At 35.5% G+C, this 22,003-nt stretch overlaps 1 protein-coding gene across 1 annotated transcript in view; it reads right to left on the reverse strand.

The window, feature by feature from the left end:
• Window positions 1–22,003, reverse strand: part of LOC136030130 (transformation/transcription domain-associated protein-like) — a gene marked incomplete in the record, with an annotated part of 128,034 nt that overhangs the window by 7,064 nt on the left and 98,967 nt on the right. Inside the window, 8 exon segments of the mRNA XM_065708813.1 lie at window positions 514–655; window positions 3,311–3,643; window positions 9,743–9,958; window positions 11,163–11,256; window positions 14,451–14,676; window positions 15,631–15,942; window positions 18,502–18,655; window positions 20,288–20,452. Coding sequence (XP_065564885.1) covers window positions 514–655; window positions 3,311–3,643; window positions 9,743–9,958; window positions 11,163–11,256; window positions 14,451–14,676; window positions 15,631–15,942; window positions 18,502–18,655; window positions 20,288–20,452 — 1,642 coding nt within the window.

Below are 22,003 nucleotides of genomic sequence, written 5' to 3' on the forward strand. Positions count from 1 at the left end.
AAGGCAAAGGAGTACCACAGAAAATGCATAGAGGACAGCACACTCAGCACAATCAAGCATCAATTAAGTTCCGAAATCTATACGAAATTATTTATTATTTAGAATTAAATCAAATATAAAATTTGTTTAAAAGAAAAGGTAAAGAGCGATTAAAACCGGTGAAAGTTATCAAATATTATGAATAGAAAAAGATTCCTCCTAATGTGATTATGAGAGATAATAAAGAGGCTACTTACTCAAAAATACCACATGTTTTAACGAATATAAATATGTGAGGTAGGATAAAGTAACTTAACCGAGAAAAGGGGACAGCGAATGTGAAATTTTGTAACCTGTAAGTTTGCGAACTATTATACGATTAGTTGCTAAACAGAAAACATGTAAAATAAATTAAACCCAGTAAAACAAATAAGAAAAATGATAGTGATGAGAGAAGAACAGATAATGCAAGAACAGAAGAGAGGAAAGAACAGATAAAGAAAAATAGATAAACAGTTAAAACAAAAATCTTACCAGTCTCATCGTCAATATCCCACTTGAAATACGACACATTTAACAATCCTGAATCTTGGTGGACGTACATCATGTCTGGGTTTAGACGAGTCAGATGAAATACGTATTCGCCAAAGTCAATCAATGCTAGTTGCACGGTAAACTAAAGTAAGAGACAGGGGCAATAGCTATCAATCTTCTTAAAAATGAAATAAAAGAGATGGATGTAGTCATACATGGATAGCTCTAATTGCCCTGCTATTACAGTAATAAAAAAGGAATACAAATTTAGAAAAAAAGAAAACAACTAGCCAAAGAATAGGTCTTTTCGTAATAATCTGAATAGTAAATTAAATAAAATCTGGATGCATTACTTTATGTTTTGTAAATTTCTCCTTTATCTTCCAACTTGGGAAAAGGCCTATTTCTTTTCAGTAATTTAGGCTTTTTCGATTTAATTCCAAAACTTGAGGTGCGACATGCGATGCTTTCACGTATGGCTTATACGCGTTTCTCCCCTGACCATCGTCTTATCCAATTTAGTGAATATTATGGTGGATTTTTATTTTGTTTTCATTTTGTTGATTCACTTGTTTTACTCCATTATTTTTTACAATTGCACTGTGTGGGATATAAACAAAGAAATAAATTAATATTCTTCTCCTTTTCAGTCTACTAAAGGATCTTATAATGGCACTGAAGATTTTAAGGGTCTGCAACACTTATTTGTAGATATTTCACCCTCAAATACCGCTCACTGGAGGTGAATATGATCCCTGAGCATCTCCGAACTCTTCACCTAGGGCTATAGAGTGGAGAGCTTTTTAGCTTTAAAAAATAACCTATTGGGAAAAGAGTTTTCTTTTAACGATCAAAATAAACAATTTTTTTTGGAAGTTTAAGTTTGACTGAAACTTTTATTCAAGGAGAATCAATACTTTGGTAGCCGTGATCATATTTAAATACCGTTATTTTAAAGTTATTGTAGTGATAAACAAAGGAAAAATGTAACGTGATATACGCGTTTGCCCACTCTTATCATTTCTAGATACCAATTCTACAACAAAACGGAAAGCAACACTTTAAAGTCATTTATAAACTAGACAATACAATTACTAGATTAGACATTGCAGCAGGTGCTACAGTCTTCTGGAAACATATCTTCTTCTCAGAGTAACAGTGATCTAAATCAAATTATTTTACGGTTTGGGTTCCAAAGCTTTTACAACGCATTGGTTATGGTAAGGCAAAAAAAAGGGTAAAGAATATGGCATTAGACTTTACAGTCCCTACCGGCGGTGCTGATCTCCATTTCTTGGCCCTTCAGCCAGGAAATGCAATGGGGGGTTGGGGGCCAACCATCCTGTGCTTTCGCAAACCCTTCCTGTTTACCTTCCCCAGACTCCTCCAGGTACCCATTTAGAGCTGGGTCGACTCTGGCTAAGTTTACAGATTCACGCCACTGACCTCCGTCCCAATCTAAATAATTAGGTACACTAGGATTCAAACCCTCGCCCTTTCAGACAAAGGATCCTGAATCCTCTCGACTGATTACTGATCTTACACAATTAAAACAAGGTCAGTGAGTTAATTTTAGTCACTTGTATTCTGAGTCTCAGTTCTGAAAAGTACTTTACTCGACCTGGTGCAGTTTGATGCCAAACCCTTAACATAACAAAGGATAATAATGACAGACGTCTCAGTAAAATTCAGTATACGCGAGGTGAAAGCGGCTCCAAGATGGATCCGAGTGGTTCAAAGAATGGATCATGGGATGAAAAGTTTGATGTAACAGTAAAAGGCACTAATCCTGTCATAAAAAAAAGAAATTGTGGAAGAGAGAAATGTAGACCAAGGATCAAAGCATGGTTATTTGGTTGTCATTTAGCTTAATATTGGCAAACGTAAAAATTACAACACTGAACAAGAACATGATCCCACAGAGACAGGGTCATAGTTATAGAAATTATACAACCGTTACAGCTACATATACTTAGACTTTTAGCAAACTTGCGTCAGAGCTACTTTAAGACCGTTTCTTAAAGTAAAAAAAGAAAAGAAAGCTGAACAGACAGACATTTAGTCTAGTAAGCAATCCCCACTATGTTGATAAATACAATGTTAAGAGACGAACTGGAGCGAATTCGTAGACAAACAATCAGAGGAGACAATTTAAACAAAAGGTTCATTCATATTTTTAATTTGTGCACTAACAATCTGGTGATAAACGTGTCTAATTTTCCGAAGTTTTTAGGGACTAGAATATGGCTTCTATTAAGCTGACTTAGCTGACTTCTAAAAATTATTAGAGAAACTAGTTTCGTAATAATAAGAAACTCCCAATAAATCAAGCACCTCGAACCTCAATGCTGAGCGACCCCCTCCCCTCCCCCCAAAAAGGGATTGACCATATTGGCTTCTGAAAGGCTGATATTGTCTTATATTAGCATTTCAGAAGCCACTGATATAGTCATATTTCCAAAAAACATCACAGTAGCAAGTTGCACAGCTGATAGGAAAAATTGGCAAAATATATTAGTGGCAAAGATATTTTTTTTTTTTAATATATATATAGCATATGATATTTTTTCTTTGTGTTGTGACACACAGCACAATCACAAAGCAAACATAGTTTGTTACAAGCTATGTACGGTTTAAAGAGAAACCAACAGATACAAGTTGCTCCGTGTAGAAGGGCACCCAGGAAGCCTTTCTTTGAGAAATCAGTTCTTGACCACCACCCCCCACTTAATGAGGTATTGCATAAAATTAATTGAAAGGTGTTACTAAATTAGCAAATGTAATTAGAGGAACTCACCATTTTTCTAAAAGACCAATATGCAGTCGGCGATGGAAAAGTTGCAGCAGCCCAATCAGAAATCAAAGATTTGGGTACCATCCCATTCTGAACTTCTTTAAATATATCCTTTAATACTTGGTGATTTGCTTGACCACCCCTTGCTTGAACAGTAGCAAGCTTTTCATAATACTTAGTAATGGGCGTGTCATGTTCAATACCTCGTTTTGCACTTCGTTGTCTATAAATGTCCAGGAGCGACAATGAGCTGGGGTTATCTTCAACAAGTCGCATTTGGGGAGAGATAGCTACAACCCGTGGTATTGTAAAATGAAGGAGGCGCCTTGATGTTTCCTGATGAAATATAAATAATCGGGATGAAAAATAAATAAACCCGACGAAATATTTATTTTATTGCAATAAAGCCCGAATAGACAATAGTCACGGTGTTCTTCAATGAAATGTTTCTCATCAACTTTCTTAAAGATAAAATAGGACCAAGTACTGTCTAAATGTATATCAAGGTATACAACATTTTTTCGCGAGAGAACAAAAGCTTGAACAGTAAATATTTATTGTTAAATACATGTTTTTGTTTATGTTACAAAGTTTTTACAAAATTTAATTAGAACATTAAGAGATCATTAGTACTAATTGAAATTTCCTTACGAGTGAGGTAAATATTATATTTATAACCTTCTTCATCGATATATACCTGAAAATATACCTTCTTCCTCGCTAAGAAGTTAAGGCGGTAGCCTTCAAAGCCATGTTCAGCCACCTTCTCTACCTCACGGGTTTTCAAGCTAAGGCAATATTGAAAATTGTATAGCAGAACAGTATTAATTTCCAAAATAACGTCCTCTCGCTTATCGATCGATAATTTCCACTGATAAATTTACGAATTCCATATATAACTAACTAAATGCTTCGATGGATTACTAAATTCTAATCTTAAACTTCTCCTTTTTGAGGAAGGAGAATCAGTACCCTCCCGATACCATTCTGTAAGTTAACCTTATAATTGTGTTTCTGTTCTTACAAGCTAAAATCATCTACTATCCTAAACGCATTTTGGAAATCCAAAAGCTAAAATCTGCATTGAAAATAATTTTCCTGTAGAAGTAATCTTTTTAGACGTACTCTCAGGTCATTTGGATACACGGTACAAAAACAATAATAGTGCGCTACAGATGGTTATTCTGCCCACCTCTTCCTGTATAAAAAAATATAAAGCTTCCAATATAAACCTAAACTTGCTAGAACAAAAAATTTCTATTTTTATTTCTTTTGACATAGAAGTTTGCTAGAATTTTATTAGATTGTATAAACCTGCGAATGACCAAATGAGGGAGGGGAAGAGAGAAATCCTCCCTAAGACATCTCTCGCAGCATTAAAACAAAACATTATTAAAAATATACTTTTCGTTTTAGATCGATCACCCAGGGAAAATCATATTTCATCTGCCCCTCCCCCACCATTATATAATTACTCCAAGTACCTATATATATATATATATATATATATGCAATTAATCGAATAAAACACGCAGGTTTCTCAGCTGTTTCATACTTGTCAGCCAAATAAGGGGTATGGCTTTCACTTGTTTTTTTCTAACCCTGAATTAAAATTAAAACAAGCTTGGTTTTGTAAACAGAAGCAACTGTAAAATAAGGAAGACACTTTGCAGGTTTTTTAGCAATATTCGCAATTAAGATGTCACAGAATTTCGTAAATACAAAATTGAATATCACATTACTATCGAGTATGTTTTTGAGTAAGGCCAGCTTTCCTCAAATAATAGAGTCTTTTTCCCCCATTCACACATAAGATAAATTCAAACATGATGCTTACATCCATGTATTGAAACGATTTCATTGTTTTCCGTCTACAAATTCACTTTCTATTGATATTTCAAATTAATTTCGTTGTTATATTAAAGTTAATTGCTAGAATTTTGATAGAAATAAATGTAAGTATTTCTTGCTCAGGTTTACTGCAATTTTGTTTTACTCTTCGTTTGACTTGGAAGTTGAAATAATTACTGCACTATAACGACATACATTTTAAAGTAACTTTGTTTCGCTATTCTATCATTGATTTTTCAATTACTTTTCAAGCCCTCAAATGCAAAAATGCGAAAAGTCAAACGTTTTCTAATAAGCATGGTCAAAAATGTGTGATTAGTCCTTTATTGTTTTTACCCACGGGTGATCCTATCAAAATAAACTGTCCTGGAATATCGGGAGAGGGCTCATTCAATTGCAAACTGTGAGGGCTCATTTAAACGCTCTTTACGCTGAAGTTTGACTTTTTGGCCCCAATACTTAAATAAAAAGTATACAACACAAGAGCAATTGGAGTGGGTAAAAATTATTTACAATATCTCACGATCAGAAAGGCTTATTGATGTACATTTACCTTAAAAAAACTTAAAAACTTTAAAAAAAAAATTGAAAAAAAAATCCGATATGATGGGTCTAACCCAAATTTGAAAATTTGAATATCAAAGACAACTAAGAAACGTATATCTATACGCAACATATAGTAATTATATACAGGGGCCGGCGTATCTATCACCTCCTTGACAATTGCCACTCATATTCCCCATTGATAATTCATCCAAAATTGTTCGAATGTTTTGAAAAAAATCGGTGAATAAAACACTTGCAATTACCCACTAAGTATATTTGTTCGCACTCACCTCGCTGTCATTAAAGCTTCAATAAAACTTTAGCGTATAAAGCGGGAGCTGAGAAGAGGGCACCCCCCCCCCCCCTCATATGCACAACGATTTCCATCCAACAATAATATTGGAAACCGAATATTATAATTTCTTGAGAAGCCCCTCTAGAGTCCCTTCTAGAACATACTGAAATAGTCTCTGTGCCCAAACCAATGAGAGTAACCTTGAATTATGATATTTTCACTAACAGACAATTAAGATTTGAACGAGAAAGGGCAAGTATTTTCTTTTTCACTTCTTTCAGTATTTTCTTTTTCCAGACAAAACACATATCTCATACCGAATGGGAGATAAACAGAACACAAAATAGGTAACAAAAAGTTATCAAAGACAGGGAAACAGACGAAGGAGATATAAAATTACCGCAGATTAATAGCACCGACGTGTCATCTCAGCTATTAAGGTAATCACCATGAGGTAAAAACAGACAAAACAGAAAATAAAATGAAACAGAAGTGTCAAAGTAGACAAAAAAGAAGAGAAGTTTAACTAAGAGGAAAGAATGATTAGATTAAGGATGCAATTGTCTATAAGAACGCCTCAAAGGCAGAGAACACGTTTTGGTTTGTTGATGGTACCCCAATCCCCACCTATTGCGTATTTTTCTTACATTTGTTAGACGGCTGGTAGAATATGCTTGTCCCGTCTGGCATTACGACCTGACTTCGGACCAGAAGCACCGCCTGGAAAGGATCTAATACCGAGCTCTTCTGGTAGTGTCTAAATCTCCTAAAGTCCCTTATTGCTCCCTTTTCAAATAAGTCTCCCTTACAACTCTTTCGACACGCTGTGATGAATTCTGTTTTAAATTTGATGTCGGTATTTTTGCAAATGCGCGGCATCGTGAAATACTCCCCCCGAAACATCTCGTCCCCTGAGAGCGGTTTTGTCGCATCTGCAACTTTTTCGGGAAGTGGAGTTAAGACGGCCATCTAATGTGAAATTTTTTGCTCTATCCGATTCCGTCGACCATTTTATTGTATCGTAACTAGAAGTGCCTCAATTTTAGATTTCTCGTTTATCGTATCTCACATTTTGCTGTTTTGCTAAGAGCGGTTTTGTCGTATCTCATATGGGAAAATTACATGGGCATTTTTGTCGTAACTCCGTCGACGCACACTTTTGAAGAAGAAAAGATTTTGTAAAAGTTTCACAATGAGTCACAAACGGACATTATTTACATCTGCACAAGCTGCACAATATTTACAGGAATCTAGTACCTCATTTTTGTGGAATTGACTAATATTTTGCTCCAAGAATATAATATATTTTATATCTTATATTATATATATTATATTATATATTGTACATATATAGAGTATAATTTAATATTATCAAATACCTAATTTGTTATGATTTTTGCTGCGTATCAGTGGTCAGAATAAATCTTGGTTATGATCGTATTTTGGTAGTGCTTCCTTGTAACGCAGCAGCCTGTCGGTAAATTTTTCGCAGTTCATATTATTGATTTACAAATAAAGTGAACATACCACTCGATGCTTTTTTTATGTTCTTTACGAATATAATAATCGCTTTTATCGCAAATTCAAATTTAAGCACTTTTTGACCTCACCTAACTAACCCAGCCTAATCTAACTAACCCAACCTAACCTAACTATAAATAATTTTGGCACTGAGAAAACGTAGTATTATTTTGTCAAAAACGACAGGAGACGCATACTTTAATTGAAAATTTGGCGTCAAAGAAGAAGAAAACGGCATAAACGGCAAAATAAAATTTATTTATCCAACTTAGTCGTTGAAAATTGGTGCTTGTCATTAAAAAAATGGATTTATAATGAAACAGTGAGTTTCTCAAACAGTCTGAAACAGTAAGAAAATCAATGAGGTATACTGTTGCATTTAATCCGAGTTTGAGGCTGGACGTGGGGCAAACGAAATAGCTAGTGGACTAGTGGCCATACTAAAAAAAGTTCTTGATACTCACCCTGATATCTGTCAGTTAATTACTTGGTTGGACTCGTGCGTGTCCCAGAACCGAAACTCAATTATAAGCTTCGCCATCCAAGATGTCCTAAGAACATTTCCAAGCTTAGAAAAAGTGGTTATGAAGTATTTTGAACCAGGTCATTCGACTATACAGGAGGTTGATGCTGTACATAGCACTATTAAGAGGGGGCTAAAGCACCTTGATTTGTTCTCTCCACTAGATCTGGTGAGGAAGTTACTGAAAGTAAGAAGGACACGTCCTTTGAATGTCCTGCAAGTGACCCAGTCAAAGTTTTTTGACTTTCAAAAGCCAGTAAAGATATACAAGTACTGGTATACAATATTGTATACCAGACGAATAAGATATACAATATTGGTACCAAATTCAAAGGTAAAACATCTTGAGTTCCGTCAGGATAACGCTAAGAGAGTTTGGTTCAAAACTTCCTTCTCTGGAGACTTGCAAAAGGCTACTATATCACAAGAATGTACTTCAGTTAAAAAGTGTCCCAACGCTTCGGCTGTCCGTGTTGTTGAACGTCTTGTTTTGCCCAAACCTTGTGGCAAAAATATTGATCTACCTGATGCGAAAATCAAAGATGTCAAGTATCTCCTGAAGTTCATCCCCAACCAAGACCAGAAGTATTTTGAAACCAAGATTGAAGAGTACTACAAGGCCAAGGGGGATACGTTTGGAAGTCTCTCCGTCTGCGCGAGATCAACGTCCAGAAGAGGATTCCATTGAAGCAAAACGGCGGCTAGCAAAGAAACTCAACAAAAAATGAACGTTTCTGAGGTTTTTTAATTTTTATACTTTTTCAAATGGTATTGCTGCATCAGAACTCGTTTGTCGTATCTTCGTAGTGAAAAGAATAGGCAGCCCAGACCATTTTGCCATATCTAAGTTTACTAAAATTTCAGTAAGGTCGGATTGTCATATGTGCATTTCATTTCAGGTTTTGACAATGAAAACTTCACCTTTTCCATCTCAAATTCGGGAGACCCTCCTAGTTATTTTTGTCTTTTTTTTTTTATATATTTGCGAAGAAAATCGGTTGTACCGTGTAAGTTCCAGCAAAAGTGAAAATTTCAAAGTCGTTTTTCTCGGAATTTTGAAAACCTTAGTTATGACAAAACCGCTCTCAGGGGACGATCTCCCTTCGCACCAACGGCTCCTGCGGCAAATGGCTCAACTGGTACCAAAAATTCAGCCGGTACCCATACGGCATTACGCAAGTAGTTTTATTCCGTGGTTCGTCAAGATTTTTATTACTGGACTCACCCCTCAGTAACTGTACTAATGCTTTAGTTTTAGTTCATTCTATTTGATTTAGTTCATTATTCTTTTTATTCATTTTGTTTTTGAAAGTGTTTTTTTCTTCAATAGTTGAATATTTCAAAGTCTTAGGTTTTAGTTTGACTCTGTGATATTTCGAATCAAGGTATAAATTTGTCTGACAATGGCCATGGCTGTGATTTTTATATGTTTAATGCTTTATATTTTATGATGACAAGAACCGCCGCTGATCGGCATGACCTTATTTGATACGGTGTTTGGTGTTTGATACGGTGTTTGGTGTTGATGGTGTTTGATAATAAAATGGTTTATCGTTATCGTATCGTACATGTAAAGAGTAAAGATTGATGTTCAGGATAATGACAAAAGAAGTAATAAAGATAGAATAAATGCGTAAAATCAGAAATAAAAGGAAGAAAATAGACATTCAGGTAGATACAGATCAAAGAAACAACTTACTTTCTGCTTAGCAAGGTAATGGTTCAGCATTCTGAAGAGTTGTAAAACCCTTTCCTCTCTCCTAGCATCACCAATACAGGAGTCATTTACTACCAAGAAAGGATAAATCTTTCCATTATGACCACGGATATAGAGCCGTCGAGCCGCCGTGTTATGCTTTGGAACAATTTCCACTCTTGGTAAGAACCGGGCAATACGGACAAAGTAATGAGCGTGCTACAAAGTGAACAAATGGTAGTTATTCAAAATCACAAAAACTGAGAGGGCTTATGACATTATCAGTATTTATCTCAGATCTTATCAGCAAAAGTATCACAAGGAACTCTACGTTCAAAAACGGAGTTCACTTCATTAAGGAAACTTTAATCATTGACAATATTCCTAAAATTCTGTAGCGTTTAACAAAAAATGTCTTAGCCGCATTTATCGAAGTCTTCAGTAGGGTGATTTTAATGCTAAGAAGCAACTGTTGTATCGGATTTGAAAAGGATCGGAAAGAAGGTGAATTGAACGATCAAACTTTCAAATTCAAGCTACACATGTTTCGGATAATCAGATGTTAATAATTCAATTTCAGTAACAAAATTAACCAGTTTTCCATTACTGAATATGTTGAGTCGCTTAGAAACCAAAATCTTTGAAGCCCACTTTTCAAGATCTTTTCATTTTTCCGGCAAAAAACCTGAGGGAATCCTAGCCGTGTACTTTCTTATGGGTAAACTAAAATGAATTTTCGAGCTCACTAATTCAAGACTTTAATATTCTTGAACAAGAGATGTTTTAAAATATCTTGATCCACTTGACCTACAGCGTCAAACTTACTTTACATGTCAAAATACCAAAACAATGGTGAACTATTTTAGAGGTTACGCTTCAAAAAAAGATAGATTGTTTGCTTTTATTATTTTCCTGTTCAATTACATTTTGTTCAAAAAACATAAAAACACTCATGAACAAAAGTAAAAGAAATAGCTAGCCATCCATCTTTTAGGAGCCTTTGTGGCTAAGATAGAAAAGCAATTCAAGCATAAAATAAAAACATATAAAATGAGATGACATATACAAAGTTACTCAATTGTTTGCAGGAAGGTGTGTGAAAGCACTGGATGGTTGGCCCCCAGCCCCCCATTGCACTTCCTGGCTGAAGGGCCATGGAATGGAGATCAGCACCGCCGGTTTGGACCTTAAGGGTATATTGCCGTCTTACTTACTTACTTAATTTTTTTTTTACTCAATTGTTACAATGTTACCTTAACATAATGACTGACTATACATTATCAAAAGCATTCACGCATAAAAACACGTTAATACAAAAGCTGTCCAAAAGAAGACGTTAAGAAAGTTAAAGTTTAAAAAAAGCTATTCAAATAGTGAAAAAAAACAATTGAAAATTTAATATATATAAGAAACCATCATATACCTTTGGTAAAAGAAATTCTCCGGGCATTTCCACTTCGGCTGTCTGTTGGCTAAAATTACTCAAGAAACGACATTTTTCTTCAATTAAAAACGACCTGAAAAAGTATTACCTTGACATTTTTCCTTTTCTCTATTTGTGCTACATTAGCAAAGAGAAAAATTAAAAAAAACTTCAAAAATTCAGCGGTTTTATAGTCTAGGATACTTATGAAAAAAGATGGTCAACCTCAAACAAATTGCTATACAAATGATTCTTTCACTACCCGACCAAAAAATATGTGCTCGTTCCGAATTCGAAAAGTTTGCCACTCTAGCTCTTTCACAAATCAAAGTTTTTTGAGGTTGAACCTGTAAATATGATTAGATATGTCATTTCTATGCTTTTTTTGCTGATGAACATGAAACTAAATGTTTGAATGTTTGAAGTCAAAAGAATTGTTTGGGCTTAAAGCTTTGAGACAGAGTGATGTTGGGGGAAAGGTTCAGCCAGCAAGTGTATATTAAACTTGGCCTATGGCAAAAGGTTTGTGGCCTCGCGCCTTGGTAACAACCAAGACTGGGTCCAGATAAAGTCCAGTATGCCTGGAACCTTAGTTTTGCGAAATTGAGTAAGAATGAGACGGAGAAGGGGAAGTTGAAACGCATATTTTACAACAAAAAAAAACAACAAAACATTCTGTCAAAGAGCTTCCCTTAGCTGAGACGAAACACTAGTTCCAAATAAGAGATCAATATACTCAGATATAATGAACACAGAGATCAATAACATAAGGCAGATAAAAATCACAGCATCACAGAGATCCTTTAAATAGTGGCAAGGCTATTCAAAAATTTGGTCTTCTTGTTCGCTACCATCGTCTTCAAGGTTTCCGGCACTAACTGTTTCGCAGTTCCAACAGCTTGTTCCTTTGAAATTGACACAAGCGCAGGTACAATTTAAGCCAAATAAGATAAGCAGGACCTTGTCTCCAGCTATTCTAATGTCGTCTTTTGTAGATGCTGAGTCTAAGTCTGGTGATATCCTGGAAGTTTTTCTTCTTTTTCGTGGGGTTAAGTGGTGTAGATTTTCCTACGTCATAAATTCGCGAAGTTGAATCGCAACCGAAAAAGGCATGGAGGAAAAGAATTTGGTCGCAAAGGGTGTCCCCAAGTTTCAGTTTAGCTGCCAATATATCCCACAGATGGTCTACATTTTTCCGTGACTTTGACTCGGAATGGAAAAATATCCGTTTACAGTCTCGCTTCGTGTGGTACAGTAAAAGGACTAGTGAGCCCGTATCTTCTCCTGTTAAGACAGTGGCTTGGCGTTCTTCTGACTCGACCGCAGTCATCACAATCAGCAGGTCAGCATCGACTGGCGACTGGTACACTCTACATCTCACATAAGGTAGCCAGGCAGCAGGCCAATGATTGCCTGTTTGTTTTCTGCGTTGCTAAGGAAATCATCTTTTTTTATACTGAACAATGCATCTGCGGCTGAATACTGATCTTAGGGCAGCGTTTAGACCTGCTCCTCCTCCCATGCGTCACGTCTTTGATTGAGGGTCCAGATAAATACCCGTCAAACACTATGAAAGCGCATCCATATCTTCGCTTCACATAGTAGATGGGTTAGGTGCAGATATCCGCGCAAGCGCTGCATTTCTCCCGAAGCAAACGATGTAGCAGGGCCCCGCCATCTAGTACATACTGAAGTTCACCCAAGCTTTTAATTAACCATTCGGCTCAAATAACGAAGGTGGCGGGAAGCAGAGTTCGTACTTGGAAAACATCTGAAATTCTTCATCTGAACTCTTTGCAACAGTGACTAGTCTTTGAAACATCAAAGCAGGCTCACCGGTAGGCAGTTTTGCTGCTGACTCCAGGTTACTTGGCACTCTTATAGTAATAGCAGTTGCTTTTATCTTGAAAGTGTAAATGTTTGCGTCTTTTCCAGTCACATCATTAAGGATTTTCCCATCAATTAGTGTAGCTTCGTCTACGTCCACCTGCTCACTCGCAATCTCACCAGTTTAATGATGCAATAGGACATAAGTTTTTTTGGGTTATTGATTTAACAGACAAATAAAGTAATCATCTACAATAGATAAAACTCTTATCATTATTCCGCTTATTATAGATTATTACATACTTTGTCAATAGCCAGAAAATTATTGTACACACTGCCCATCTCAATCGTGTTCTTCTCAACTTGAGGTTGGGAACTCCTATATGTCCAAAGGTGATAATATATGCTACAAAAACGCAGATTCATTCTCGCCCAATACAGGTGGGGAGCGGGCGGTCAGAAAATTATTGGTTGGATTGGAAGTCCAAACTAAGTTAAACAAACTTTTGGGTCACCATTTTTCCAAGAGGGGTGGATTTCCCACGACTGTCCCCCGTCCGTGCCCGTCTGTACATATACTTTGTCATTTGACGGTTTTAGAGCTTAACTGTTGAGCAATGAACTGTGGTAAATGAAATTTCATTAAACAGGAGCACAAGGTACTGCTTTTCAAATAGATAAATTAGAGCCATCTAGTTCAAAGAATTTGGCTCAAAACATTTAAAGAATTGCCATATGTCACTATTCAATAAACAAAATGCATATCTTTACATTTTTCAAGTAACCACACAAACATTGAAAGATGAGCACTTATCAAGCGTGGCGTAAAAATGAGCAATTTCCTAGTCCAAAGGTAAAAAAGAAAAAAAAACAAGTCACCAGATCTTTTGGTTTTAGTGTTTAAGTCTCAAGTTCTAAAAGCTGAGCCCCAGAATCTTGAGGATATACGCATGGGATCTAGAAACCAACTACCCATATCCGTTACCTAAGATCCATAAATTTACAGGAGGATGTTGTCCTTTGCAGAAAATGCAACGCTGAATGATATAGATTAACATAAAAAAAATCTGAGTTTTTGGGTAAGAGCTCCTTGAACAAAATGATTTTTGAAAGAATTTCGGCATGATGGGTACCATTTTACTCACAGAGTTCAAGAAAAAACAAACAAAAAATAAATTATTTTCAACTATTCAAAAGACAGGAAAATTTAAATATAACTATAAATGGATATAAGTATAAATGGACCAAGGAGCAACCCATGATGGTCTGAATTTCAGGGTGTGAATTTCTCGAAATATTACTGGCATCTATTTTTTTCATAATTACAGTATGTGCTAAAAACTCCATAACATCTAAGACTGGGAAGTTAAAACTCTTGTTTAATTTTGGAAGGAACATTGCACATCAATAAGTTATATTAACACCTGCAAGTTAAGAGATAGTAATGGAGGCAAAACTTACTTCGGCAGCAATTTTGTTTTGGCTTCAAGAATTTTGATCCACTTTTTGAATTTACTAATTAAGTTATGGAGCTTCATACTACCAGGCTGACTAAAATCGAAATCTGAAGAAAACTGAGTCTTCATCCTTTGAAACACAGGATCTTGAGCAGTAATTTGAGCCCGTCGTGCTAAACTTTCAGATGCAGCATTGTTGAAGGATCCTCCGGCTGAGCTGGCGATATTTTCTGCAATTCAAAATTCTATATACTACAGTTGTCAATAGCTCACTGTGAATCGTTTTAAAAAAAAAGTTAAAAAAAGAAGCTAAACCGAGAGCATACAGTTCAGTTTGCAGGAATTTCAAATATACATCCTAGGTGACTTACCTAGGATTCAGTTAATTTAAAAACTAAAATAACGTGTTCTAATACTTTTATATATCAAAATCAAACTATTTTCAACCTCCACCTGTGACCAAAAAGTATTTCAATGAGGATACAGACAAAACAAAAGAAGAAAAAAAGCCTTCTAGGGCATTACATGTGATACGAAGAAAATCTTCAACGAAAGTTAGCTCACACACGGATAAGAAATCTACTATGCTAAATTTGGCAATACGAAACCTAATCTGTGATTAACGTCATAGACTTCATAAACATGCCCCTCTAGCATTTTTAGAACAAACGAAGTAAAGATAGACAATTCAACGACAGATGATAAACAAAGAATATGTTAGGAGGTATATGTTCGACATGAATAACTCAGGCCGCTATACATAAACGACAAACAAGCCAGCGACAAATACAACAAATAAAATAATAAACACTAGACTCTTCTACAAAATAATATTGCAAATTTAGGAATTCTGTCAATGATATCAATAAAAAACTATGAAAAGAAGCCCCTCATCTCTTGATGGACTAGCTTAGCCCTCTTAAGAAAAAAAGGTAAGGAGAAGCTTCGATAAACACATCCATCGTAGGTGACCAGAGCCTGTACTCTCTGATAATGGAAAAATTAAATAAAAAAAAGTACGTTTCCCTTGATTTGTTTTGCATAGCTTATAAATATAAAAAAAAATTCCACTCTACTTTTTTCATAGCTGAAGAAAACCTCCAGTAATCACCTTTTTGTAATAATCCAATTCTAAACCTCACGGAGAAGAAAAACAATCTCAAGATCCAAAGCCAAGAACTTACCAATACCGATGCCAAACGTGGACACAAGCTTCCTTACAAAATTTAGAGTATGGGGTGTAATTGTTGCCTCAGCCACATTTATTCTTGTATCAAAGGCAATTGCATAGCACTTTGCAAGTCCAAGTCTTAGCTGTCGCAACACCTCTTCATACCAACTCTCTCTAAACCATATCATCTGGTCAACAATACCTTCGAGAGAGGATAAGACAGTTGGATGAAGATCTCGTTGCGTGTGCATAATCCGGGAACAACGCCACATTGGCTGGGTAGCACGAATTCCTTGACTGCCATCCGGATTCTGTTGGCTTCCATCTAAAATAAAAGCAATGAGCGTAGGAAAATAATGAGCAGTAAGACACTGCACGCAAAAAGTGGTTTTCTCGTAAAAAAAAGAGAAAAAAGCGGCGCACTTAATGTATTTTTTCTCAGTGAACTGACTCGTAATCATCCCACCCATACCGATTATTTTCATGAAAGGGTTTATAGTTAAAACCATTGATCAGAAGTCGTTACCCGAAGACAAGCTGACGCACGAAACAAATTCCAAGCCGATGAAATACCCATAATGCCATCTTTGAATACCCTCAAGATGGGTTTCAGTCATTTTAAAAATGATTATGGCAAAAACAAGCTGCGTTCCATCGCTACTGATTGCACCGCAAGCTTCATAACAAAAATAATTATGGAGTGAAATTCATTAATAGATCAAATATTTATGATTTGTTTAGATCTGATTCCTAAATCACTGGTGAGATACACAGTTTCTAAAAAATTCCATTTTTGATAAGATCCTATAGAAAAATTCCTTACCTATACCTTCATTTCGACAAACAAGTTTTGTATCCCTAACCATGCTCGGGGGTATTTTGTCACATCTGAATCAATTTCAAAAAGCTAAATCTGTTGTAAAAATTGCTTCGTTTGTTACTAAAATGTTTGGCACTGAACAACTTCGTTTGTTACTGAAACTCAAATAAATAACTTAAAGTCTTTCTAATTAAAAATTTAATCATGTCAGAAACGATGTATTTTTATGGAAAAATTGCCCTAAAATAATAAATATCGAAATAAGTTTTCCCTTTGAGGAAAAAAGTTTCAAATTCCTCTTAGGAGCGTTTAACTGGATACATTAAAAGAAAATTTTTTCCTATTTCCTGTTTAATTTATTTCCTATAAATATATCTAATTTTACGCATATATAAACAGAAAATGATAAAGTCTAATTTTTTTATTTTTAGCGTTGTTTTTCCGGTCTGCCTTCCATATGATTTCTTCTAACGAAAGATTTAAATCGGCAACTAAATGAAATGTAGACATTTTCAAGATCTATCTCGCTTATGACGATCCTAGAATCTATCTTAGAAATGACGATTAAAATCTTACAATAAACTAAAGCAGAAAGCTTGAACTTCGTATGTCATTTTTTTAATAAGTAAACCTTGCAAAATCAACCGTGGATTTGAAAAAAATAACGATTCTGGGTACCCTAGTGAGGAAATCGTGACTCCCTAGTGGACTCCGAGGCGAAACATGGAGAAAATTACTAACAGCATAGACTTTGCTGTTTCCAGCAATCAACATACATATATTGAACTGACACAGAATTTGTAAAAGTCTTGTACCCTGTAAGGTGCTTTTAGGATGCCTATCTTTTAATATAAAAGCTCATAATATGGCCCAGTGTCTAAAAGGCAATTAAAATGACATAAAAAGGAGTTGCAAATCACTCGTTAAAACACCCAAATACACATCCTTTACAACCCTTTGGAGCCCTTCTACTTTATAAAAATTCACAAGGATTGTTCATGTCTAAACATGAAATCCACAAATGAGACACACCGCATTTTGGAGAAAAGAATATAAATATCCCAGCATTTTGAGATTAAAGTAAGATGCAGTAAAAAAGATTGAGTTAACAAAATAAGCCAAGCTGAGTTAAGAGTGTAGGCTACGAATCTCAGTTTGATAATAATGTCGCGTTGCACCTTTTGAATTACCGGGCTAAAAATTGCTCTTAACATTCAGCCGTGGACAAACCCACAAAAATACTGGAAGAAATACTTTCATGAGTAACATTTTTGGAAAAGCTTTTATATTTACATCAAGTACAAAATAAAAACACACGCCGGGAATGAAACCAGTGTTATCATATATTTCAGTTTCTCATAAGGTTTACAGAAGATTTTACGAGTTTTAAAATGAATTCGTTTTCAAAAGCTCGGTTCAAGTAGCTTCAATAACTTAAAGATGATGAGTAGATACAGCCGCAAGTGATAGCTGCTCAAAAGTAAACAGCACACAAGTCGAAGGGGTGGCTAAATTAGAAGCTAAACGAAAATCGAAGTTAGAAGTTTATCAATATAAAATGACTATTTAAGAACTTTTATATAGGCTATCTATCTACACAACAGTAATAACGAAATACACAAAAAGCGAATAAAGAGCAATCAAAAAATGAACTTTGGCCGTCCTAGCTAAGTGGTTGGCGCACTGGTATGATAATTCTATGTCCAAGGGGAACGGGTTCAATCCCAGTTGTGGCCAGGTATTTGGTTTGGGACGGGGGTCAGTGGCGTGAATCTGTATGCTCAGCCAGAGTCGACCCATCTCAACATGGGTACCTGGAGAAATCTGGGGAAGGTAAGCAGGAAGGGTGTGTGAAAGCACAGGATGGTTGGCCCCCAGCCCCCCCCCCCCCATTACATTTCCTGGCTGAAGGGCCATGAAACGGAGAACAGCACCGCCGGTTTGGACTTAAGGTTCTAGTGCCGTCTTACTTGCTTTACTTACTTACTTACATAATCTAAAAATGAGCGAAAACATTTTTGAAAACGAGTTTCTTTTATAGTTCAGCACAAAAAAAAACCTCACCGGTGGAATGAGAATTACCAGGCGTTTGAGGTTGCATTGGATGAGCTGGAGATGCTTGATCAGCTGCTTTTACTCTTTCACGTTGTTCCATTTTCAAGGTCAAATAAAGAGTGCGTATAGGAAAGTATACAGCTTGTGGAAACATTCGACCAACCTTAAAAAACATAAATAAAACACTCAACAACCTGAAGCACTTTTGTTGAAAACAATTAAACATCAATGGTTGTACTTTCTTCCGTTCCACCATATATACATATTAAAATACGTGCGTTTTTATCTTACAGGTCACATTTAAATATACTCCCACGTAAAATTCCACGTAAAGTAAAGGACAATGTTTACTCTAACCAATTTCTATGCTATTAGTCTCAAGACTGAAGAATTTTCGTAGTATCAAATCACTAATTACATAGACAAAACTCGATTCTGTTAATTCGAGTTAACAAGATGAAAAAGCCTACGGCAAATACAGCAGCTTCTGTTGTAGCCTCTGGTCATTTTGAAGCTTATCGCTAGTATTAAAGGTATAATTTTACTTATGAATGAAAAACAATTTGTTTTGAATGAAGAATTAAAACAAAAACAAAGGAAAAATCACAAAAAAAAAATTTAGAGGTATCAAATCACTAATTACATAGACGAAACTTGATTCTGTTAATTTAAAGATGAAAAAGCATAGGGAATTTTGGGAACACATGGCATGCCTTTCCAGCATTCATGTAGGACTTCAGATCAGTTTAAAACTACTGGACAAAGCATTAGTTAAACAATAATGCTCATGAATTTCTGAGTTTTAGTTCAATCAACATCAATTAATCTAAGCTTGAACTGCATTTATTTTTTAATATTAGATCATTGAAAATAATGCTTTTGATGCACGACTTAAAGATTTTGTAGTTTTTTTTTTTTTTGAATAAAGTACTTTATTTCGAATTCTGCAAAATTTCGCGGTACAATACTTCGTGTCGGAAGTCAAAGATTAGATTTTACCGTTCTTGTTAATTTGATAAAACAAATAGGGTGGTCGTGTTCAAAACTTCAAGGTAAAGGAGCCGTGGTACAGGACCCAAAGAAAAGGGGTCTACGGCAAGACCCCAAAGTAAAGGGGTCATGATCCCTCATTTCTCTTGACCACCCAATAAGGAAAGAAATTTGGTCAAAGTATCAGATGTCGTCGCCGAAGTCTTCTACTATAGGCAAGACAAACTAACTTATTTTCTGTTGTAGGCTAGTTACTCTAACACGAGATTCGAGGTAATTGCAAAAAAACAAAAAATGGGGAAATCTTTTGGTTTCATAAAAGGTCTTCGTGGTATAGTAACAGAAACAGAGGTAAAAGGCTATCATAATCAAAATCAGCGTATAGGATTAATTTACTTCGCTTAATGAATTTACTACTGACTTAAAGGATCAGTCCTGACATTTGTAACAAGCGGAGGGTTATACAGAGAAAAAAAAAGGCAATTTATTATCAAAGAACATTAACAAAAACAAAGAGAGAGAGAGAGAGAGAGAGAGAGAGAGAGAGAGAGAGAGAGAGAGAGAGAGAGAGAGAGAGAGAGAGAGAGAGAGAGAGAGAGAGAGAGAGAGAGAGAGAGAGAGAGAGAGAGAGAGAGAGAGAGAGAGAGAGAGAGAGAGAGAGAGAGCCTCTCTCTGTGTAGTGAAACAAGGAGGTGTGGGTACCCAAACACTCTCTCTGTACTAAAAACTTGTCGTGCCTTAAGAGAGAAAGACAGAGAGAAATATAATACTTTTACTGCTATTAGATAAACAGAATCTGACATACCTGAATCAATAGATTCAGTACTAATTTGCCTTCGTTTCGCACGAGGGCATTAAGCAGCTGGGGTATCCAAGGTAACCAGTGAACAGCGGGTACTCCAACAGAGTACTTGTCTAATGCTTCTGCAATTTGAAGTTTCTCATCATCAAACGTCAATAGCCAAATCACCTAACAAAAAGTATATTTAAAATGTATTTTCAAAGCTTGGTATAAGCCTACAACTCACTGAAATAGTTCGAACAATAGTAGTCATCCTAAAAATAGAGCCATAAAGCTTGTCGTGCCTACAAAACTATTAAAGAATTTAGTAAATACAAATATGCTAACTAGTAAATATAAATCTAGGGATTCACATCTAGTGCGACTCTCTTCAAATTTTAAGAAAAGAGAATGGCGATATTCTATTTGCCTCATTAATATTTCCTTCACCCTCTTTCTCACCAACAATAATGCAAATTGGGCTGGAAGAAGGTCGGCTGTACCTGAGTATTTGCGCTACTGACTCTTCACTGAAATATCAAACTAATTTTTACGATCTAATCAAACCAGGAAAGCACAAATAACAGTCATAACAAAATTAAATGTAGATGCTCCAAGATACATATATAAAAGGTGGAGAAACAGTAGCTCAAGGAGTAATCCTATAAGACATTGTAAATATAAATAAAAGTTTTAGAAATAGGACAAATGAGGTGAAATATTTGAGCATAATTGTTGATGAGAATCCTTCTTTTGAAATGTATTTGCGACGTTTGGTTTAAAAGCCTTAACAGTTATTGGCATTACATCCTGATTGAAGCCCTTCTTCCGAGTTATACACTTTAACTCTTAGTTTTAACTTTTATCAACCCAAATTTATTACACTGAACGTTTTTGGGTTTCAAATATCCTGAGTTAGTATAAAAATTTACAGCTTAGATTTCATAATTACTGAATTAAATCTTCAGTGTTTGTGTGGAATATCATACTCTTTCTCTCTACTCTATCTGTCCATAATTCTCCTTCAATCTATGATAAAAACTATTCAACTTCACAGTATTATATTACATTGAGATCTGGTTGTACTTTAAGCATATGGGCCCAAAGGATCTGAATGTCTTAGCAGTAATCTTAAGAAAAATTTGAATCGGAATATTTTCAAATTTTGATAATGTCAGCTGTTTCATATCGTTATTTGCTTTGTTTTCATAAATATTAATTTGTTTGATGTATTTGTTTTTCCTTTTGAAGTTCTACTTATGTTTACACTTTTGCGGTTCAGTCTTTGATAATGACTGAATTGTGCCTTGGAACCTTTCTGACACCAAAAAAAGGGACCAATAGGGACCTGGTCTAGTTGTTGATTACCGTATCAATTACACAATTAACATTAGACTTAATGTTCAAACCGATCTCTCATAAATCCAAAACCAGGACGGTCAGTAATGTAACGTCATCTTCATGGGTAATATCAACATGATTCGACCCTTTGGCTTTCCAATTGGATTTTTTCATTTTCTTTTTTTCTTGATTTTCATATGAAGGTGCAAAATTCGAAAAATACACAGGTAACTACTTTGATTAATGACCGGAAAATAATCACAAGACCGCAATATTTCAAAATTACTAGTTTGTTATTTTTTGGGGGCTGTTTTTCCCTGGCTTTACTTTGCTTCCTTTAGATCTTCAGTTATCAGCATCTGCCTTTATTTCTGCACATAATTAACTGAGTACTGTCAA

Source organism: Artemia franciscana, chromosome 8 (assembly GCF_032884065.1).
Source record: "Artemia franciscana chromosome 8, ASM3288406v1, whole genome shotgun sequence".
Lineage (NCBI taxonomy): Eukaryota > Metazoa > Arthropoda > Branchiopoda > Anostraca > Artemiidae > Artemia > Artemia franciscana.